This window comes from Protomyctophum bolini, assembly GCF_963924005.1.
Source record: "Protomyctophum bolini genome assembly, chromosome: 18".
NCBI classification, from domain to species: domain Eukaryota; kingdom Metazoa; phylum Chordata; class Actinopteri; order Myctophiformes; family Myctophidae; genus Protomyctophum; species Protomyctophum bolini.
This window is the reverse complement of record NC_137879.1, coordinates 702,501-710,000: the sequence shown is the minus strand read 5'-3', so window position 1 is coordinate 710,000 and position 7,500 is coordinate 702,501. Positions and strand designations below refer to the sequence as shown.

Here is a 7,500-nt window from a genome sequence, read left to right as displayed (position 1 = left end):
GGAAGCTCTCGTCGTGACGGACCGCCTCGAACAACATGGCCTCCAGCTCCAAGATCCTCTGGAGACACGGACACATAGAGAACTACAAATACCAAGATCCTCTGGACACACAGACACATGTATAGAGAACTACAAATACCAAAATTGACATAGTGGCCGAATTTGGTATTGCAGCACTGGCCCAATGAACATGAACGTTGACTATCATTGCACACGTTCATGATGACCGCATGTAAACGCATGCAATGATAGTCAACGGCAGAATCCCAGAATGCACTCTGTTCCTACCCGGAAGGAGGAGTGAAATCGCCTCATGCGCTTTTGAGCAACTTAATGCAAGTGGATGGAAGGAGAACTCGGGTGCCGTCTCTATTCATATATACTCTAAGCTCTGGACACATAGACACATAGAGAACTACAAATACCAAGATCCTCTGAACACATATGCATAGAGAACTACAAACAACATGGCCTCCAACTCCAAGATCCTCTGGACACACCTTAGAGATTAATAGAGAGTGCATTCTGGGATGGGCCCAAACACATGAACGCGCTGCCGTTGAATATCATTGGGTCCACGCTGCAATACCAAATTCGGCCACTATGTCCATTCCGCCTCAGGGTTTCCTCCGGGTGCCGTCTCTATTCATATATATACTCTAAGGGACACACAGACACATGTATAGAGAACTACAAATACCAAGATCCTCTGACCTTATGAGCCTGGTCCATTGACTGCTTCCTGTAGTCCAACTCTTCATCCAGATATCCTTTCTGTTTACTGAACAGATCCTAACGCACGCACGCACGCACGCACACACGCACGCACGCACGCACGCACGCACCCACGCACGCACGCACGCACGCACGCACAGACACACAATGATTTACAGCACATTTAGTACTACTTTTTCTGTACGGTATTTTCCGAATACGCCCACAATGTTAATTTAATTATAATGTATACGTATATGTGTTATTATGACGTTAATGTATAATATATGTATAATATGTTAATTATGATTTTAATGTAATTATAAGGTATGTATATATGTTAATTATGATGTTCATGTAATTATAATGTATTTAAATAAACATTTACCTTCTCACTCTCGATGTCCAACATCTTCTGTTGCAGAGCTGACTTTGTTACTTCAATGGACTCCAGCCACTGCAGGGTTAATGACAACTAGTTAATATAGTCAGCAACTAGTTAATATAGTCAACTAGTTAATATAGTCAACTAGTTAATATAGTCAGCAACTATAGTTAATATAGTCAACTAGTTAATATAGTCAGCAACTAGTTAATATAGTCAACTAGTTAATATAGTCAACTAGTTAATATAGTCAGCAACTAGTTAATATAGTCAACTAGTTAATATAGTCAACAACTAGTTAATATTAAAGTAGTTAAATATGCACGCACCCACGCGCACGCACGCACACGCACACGCACACACGCACGCACACACACACACACACACACACACACACACACACACACACACACACACACACACACACACACACACACACACACACACACACACACACACACACACACACACACACACACACACACACACACACACACCTATAATTTTACCTTCTCCGCTAACGTCAAGACCGTCCTGGCATGAATGATCACCACCTGCTCATCATTGGTCAGATTCTGTAGGGACACAACCTGATTGGTCAGATTCTGAAGGGACACAACCTGATTGGTCAGATTCTGAAGGGACACAACCTGATTGGTCAGATTCTGAAGGGACACAACCTGATTGGTCAGATTATGTAGGGACACAACCTGATTGGTCAGATTCTGAAGGGACACAACCTGATTGGTCAGATTATGTAGGGACACAACCTGATTGGTCAGATTCTGAAGGGACACAACCTGATTGGTCAGATTCTGAAGGGACACAACCTGATTGGTCAGATTATGTAGGGACACAACCTGATTGGTCAGATTCTGAAGGGACACAACCTGATTGGTCAGATTATGTAGGGACACAACCTGATTGGTTAGATTCTGAAGGGACACAACCTGATTGGTCAGATTCTGTAGGGACACAACCTGATGGTCAGATTCTGTAAGAACACGTCCTGATTGGTCAGATTCTGAAGGAAAGGACCAATAAAAACAATCCTAAAGTGACCTCTATTAAAGTCTGAATTACATCTAATAAGGGCCTTTCTCTGCCCCGCCCCTCTCCTCTAGGCCCCACCCCTCTCCTCTAGGCCCCGCCCCTCTCCTCTAGGCCCCCGCCCCTCTCATCTAGGCCCCGCCCTCTCCTCTAGGCCCCGCCCCTCTCCTCTAGGCCACGCCCCTCTCCTCTAGGCCCCACCCCTCTGTCATTATTACTTGCGCAAGCAGAGCGCGCAAGTAATAATTTCGCTCGGTCTCTTCAAAGTGACAGCCGTCTTTTTCAACAGTTTCTATGTGTATGCAAATCTGTGCCTGGTTTGCTGGGACAGATTACACAGATGACCATTTCTCTTACGTCATCACTGAGAGCTAGTCATACATATACACACCATGTACTCTAGTGCTCTAGTTCTTTCTGTAAAAAAGTAGGTAGGTAGCAAATAGTTACACGTAATGATTATACATTTCAAACGTTCCTTCACAGAGATACTGAGATGTGACAGTTTACAGCGGTCGAAAGTGCTTGCGCACTAGTTGGCCATTTATGGCCTACTAGTGTGCAACAAGCAAGTATGCACTCGGCAGAGTGCAGTTCTAGTTTATATTGTATTTAGATTTCCATTGGAAATGCATCGGAGCGGCCATTAAACACATGCAGACACAAGACAAACACAAGACAGGGGGCTGTATTTTGCGTGTCTTAAGTACCAGGTCTTATTCCCTAACTTGAGTAAACTAAAGACCTGGAGGCGTGGTCAATGCTCTTTGGCCACTCAGAATAGCCAAATGGCATTGACCACGCCTCCAGGTCTTTAGTTTACTCAAGTTAGGGAATAAGACCTGGTACTTAAGACACGCAAAATACAGCCCAGGGTGTCTTGAATGTGTGAACGCAGCCCAGTATAAGGACATATGTCGACCCCGCCCGCTCACCTTCCCCCAACCCCCTCCTGGTGCTGCGGCCATCTTGGAAACTAAACACAATATAAACAATAGGAGAGGGGTGTGGCCGAGAAAGGCCCTTATTGATAATAAAATGTGGTATATAGTTTTTTCCTTCCTTCCTTCCTTCCTTATCTAAAATACTGTCTATATAGACTTTACATACATTCATGAATCCACTCAGGATTGAGCAATATATTTTATAGGGGTTTATATGTGACCATATCATTAACATCCTATATAAGGGGAAAGAAAAAATTATGTTATTGTTACTGTTTATTAAAAAACAATAACCAACGTTATTACTTAAAAGTAACACATTTATAAAGTATTAATCAACAACCAAGCCTTGATGTGGAAACATTGATTACGAAGGAAAAGCAACATACACTTACGGCGTTATCTCCCAGAATATCTAGCTTCTTCATCAACTCACAGATCACTATGTCCTGAAACACAGAATAATAACAATAACAATAACGATAACAATAATAATTATAATTATAATTATTATTATATATGTCCTGAAACACACAGAATAATAATAATAACAATAACAATAACAATAATAATATTAATAATAATAATTATTATATATGTCCTGAAACACACAGAATAATAATAACAATAACAATAATAATATTAATAATAATAATTATTATATATGTCCTGAAACACACAGAATAATAATAACAATAACAATAAAAATAACAATAACAATAACAATAACAATAACAATAACAATAATAATAATAATTAATATCCTGGCCAATGGCATTGTAAGAATATCCTGGCCAATGGCATTGTAAGACTAAACAATAGAACCCAATGATGGCGAGAAAAGACGAGGAAAACAAATTATTTAAACTCTTTTTTTTTTAAATAAAATATAAATGTTGCCCTAAAGGGTCTTGCATCTTAAAGACCTACTGCAATGACAAATACGTTTATAAAATAAATAATAATAAAGAACACATAAATAATGGAACTTGATTCAGAGCATTCAGTGAAAACAAGCATTAACCACACTAGTTATTTTAGGTCCTTAGCTTTTATTTTATTATTATTTATTTTTTTCCATTCTTTTTAATTTCTCCGTAAATCACTTTGCGCTGCATTCGGGAGTACAGCAGCAGAGGACTGAGGCATTGTGGGAAATGGAGTTGGTTTCTTACCGTCATCACAGTACAGCTGCAGAGGACTGAGGCATTGTGGGAAATGGAGTTGGTTTCTTACCGTCATCACAGTACAGCAGCAGAGGACTGAGGCATTGTGGGAAATGGAGTCTGGTTTCTTACCGTCATCACAGTACAGCAGCAGAGGACTGAGGCATTGTGGGAAATGGAGTTGGTTTCTTACCGTCATCACAGTACAGCAGCAGAGGACTGAGGCATTGTGGGAAATGGAGTTGGTTTCTTACCGTCATCACAGTACAGCTGCAGAGGACTGAGGCATTGTGGGAAATGGAGTCTGGTTTCTTACCGTCACTCCTTCAGCCTCACAGTACAGCTGCAGAGGACTGAGGCATTGTGGGAAATGGAGTCTGGTTTCTTACCGTCACTCCTTCAGCCTCACAGTACAGCTGCAGAGGACTGAGGCATTGTGGGAAATGGAGTCTGGTTTCTTACCGTCACTCCTTCAGCCTCACAGTACAGCTGCAGAGGACTGAGGCCCTCTGGGAAATGGAGTCTGGTTTCTTACCGTCACTCCTTCAGCCTCACAGTACAGCTGCAGAGGACTGAGGCCCTCTGGGAAATGGAGTTGTTGGAAGTTGATGGCTGGAGACCGCCTCTCCCTCTCCTGAAACACATGCCGTCGCCATGGAAACACATCAGACCATTACATTGTGCCCTTTTCTCCATTGTGCCGTTTTGCCGTTTTCTCAAACAATCGAGAAAAACGTCTAAAAATAGACGTCATAAGGCATACTATAGCACGCCGTTTTTCATCATTTTTGAGGATTTGAAAAGAATGGGGAATTTTTGACCATCCCACTGAGCAATAGCCGGCTATTAGACGTGCGTCTAAAAATGGGATAACGAGTTCGACGTTCGATGTTCGATTTGAGATTTGTTTAACTACCTACAGTATTATGTAAAAAAAAAACTGTATTTTTGGGAAAAAAACATTTGTAGATTTAAAAACCGTGTAGATTGGTGACTATAACTGCCTACAAAATCAGGGAAAAATAGATAGAATCACATATTCAACTAGTACCAACAAGGTCGACTAGTGGATTTTAGTCGCTTAATGACCTAATTATGAGTAGTATTTGACCTCTGACCTCCAGCTCCAGGATCCTGAACTCCAGCAGCTCGTTGAGATCTTTGACGTCCTGGACGTCCTCTCTCAGTCTGAGGTCATCTAAGGTCATCTGCTTCATCTAGGAGAGAACACCTGCTTTAGTCTGAGGTCACATGAGGTCACCTGCTTCATCTAGGAGAGAACACCTGCTTTAGTCTGAGGTCACATGAGGTCACCTGAGGTCACATGAGGTCACCTGCTTCATCTAGGAGAGAACACCTGCTTTAGTCTGAGGTCACATGAGGTCATCTGCTTCATCTAGGAGATAACACCTGCTTTAGTCTGAGGTCACATGAGGTCACATGAGGTCACCTGAGGTCACCTGCTTCATCTAGGAGAGAACACCTGCTTTAGTCTGAGGTCACATGAGGTCACCTGCTTCATCTAGGAGAGAACACCTGCTTTAGTCTGAGGTCATCTAAGGTCATCTGCTTCATCTAGGAGAGAACACCTGCTTTAGTCTGAGGTCACATGAGGTCACCTGCTTCATCTAGGAGAGAACACCTGCTTTAGTCTGAGGTCATCTAAGGTCATCTGCTTCATCTAGGAGAGAACACCTGCTTTAGTCTGAGGTCACATGAGGTCACCTGAGGTCACATGAGGTCACCTGAGGTCACCTGCTTCATCTAGGAGAGAACACCTGCTTTAGTCTGAGGTCACATGAGGTCACCTGCTTCATCTAGGAGAGAACACCTGCTTTAGTCTGAGGTCACATGAGGTCATCTGCTTCATCTAGGAGAGAACACCTGCTTTAGTCTGAGGTCACATGAGGTCACCTGCTTCATCTAGGAGAGAACACCTGCTTTAGTCTGAGGTCACATGAGGTCATCTGCTTCATCTAGGAGAGAACACCTGCTTTAGTCTGAGGTCACATGAGGTCATCTGCTTCATCTAGGAGAGAACACCTGCTTTAGTCTGAGGTCACATGAGGTCACCTGCTTCATCTAGGAGAGAACACCTGCTTTAGTCTGAGGTCACATGAGGTCACCTGCTTCATCTAGGAGAGAACACCTGCTTTAGTCTGAGGTCACATGAGGTCACATGAGGTCACATGAGGTCACCTGAGGTCACCTGCTTCATCTAGGAGATAACACCTGTTTTAGTCTGAGGTCACATGAGGTCACCTGCTTCATCTAGGAGATAACACCTGTTTTAGTCTGAGGTCACATGAGGTCACCTGAGGTCACATGAGGTCACCTGCTTCATCTAGGAGATAACACCTGTTTTAGTCTGAGGTCACATGAGGTCACCTGCTTCATCTAGGAGATAACACCTGTTTTAGTCTGAGGTCACATGAGGTCACCTGCTTCATCTAGGAGATAACACCTGTTTTAGTCTGAGGTCACATGAGGTCACCTGAGGTCACATGAGGTCACCTGCTTCATCTAGGAGATAACACCTGTTTTAGTCTGAGGTCACATGAGGTCACCTGAGGTCACATGAGGTCACCTGAGGTCACCTGACATCATCTGAGGTCACCTGACATCATCTGAGGTCACCTGACATCACCTGAGGTCACCTGACATCATCTGAGGTCACCTGACATCATCTGAGGTCACCTGACATCACCTGAGGTCACCTGACATCACCTGAGGTCACCTGACATCACCTGAGGTCATCTGACAGCATCAGTGATGCATTATGGGAGATGGATGCAGAGTGATGCATCATGGGAGATGGATGCAGAGTGATGCATCATGGGAGATGGATGCAGAGTGATGCATTATGGGAGATGGATGCAGAGTGATGCATTATGGGAGATGGATGCAGAGTGATGCATTATGGGAGATGGATGCAGAGTGATGCATCATGGGAGATGGATGCAGAGTGATGCATTATGGGAGATGGATGCAGAGTGATGCATTATGGGAGATGGATGCAGAGTGATGCATTATGGGAGATGGATGCAGAGTGATGCATTATGGGAGATGGATGCAGAGTGATGCATTATGGGAGATGGATGCAGAGTGATGCATTATGGGAGATGGATGCAGAGTGATGCATTATGGGAGATGGATGCAGAGTGATGCATTATGGGAGATGGATGCAGAGTGATGCATTATGGGAGATGGATGCAGAGTGATGCATCATGGGAGATGGATG

At 43.3% G+C, this 7,500-nt stretch overlaps 1 protein-coding gene across 1 annotated transcript in view; it reads right to left on the bottom strand.

The window, feature by feature from the left end:
* jakmip3 (Janus kinase and microtubule interacting protein 3) overlaps nt 1–7,500 on the bottom strand; it is a gene marked incomplete at its 5' end in the record, with an annotated part of 25,546 nt that overhangs the window by 2,980 nt on the left and 15,066 nt on the right. The window contains 7 exons of the mRNA XM_080789083.1: nt 1–58; nt 715–792; nt 1,103–1,171; nt 1,609–1,674; nt 3,489–3,542; nt 4,795–4,893; nt 5,378–5,476. The exon at nt 1–58 is cut by the window's left edge and continues 185 nt beyond it. Coding sequence (XP_080645209.1) covers nt 1–58; nt 715–792; nt 1,103–1,171; nt 1,609–1,674; nt 3,489–3,542; nt 4,795–4,893; nt 5,378–5,476 — 523 coding nt within the window. The remainder of the gene's footprint in view (nt 59–714; nt 793–1,102; nt 1,172–1,608; nt 1,675–3,488; nt 3,543–4,794; nt 4,894–5,377; nt 5,477–7,500) is intronic.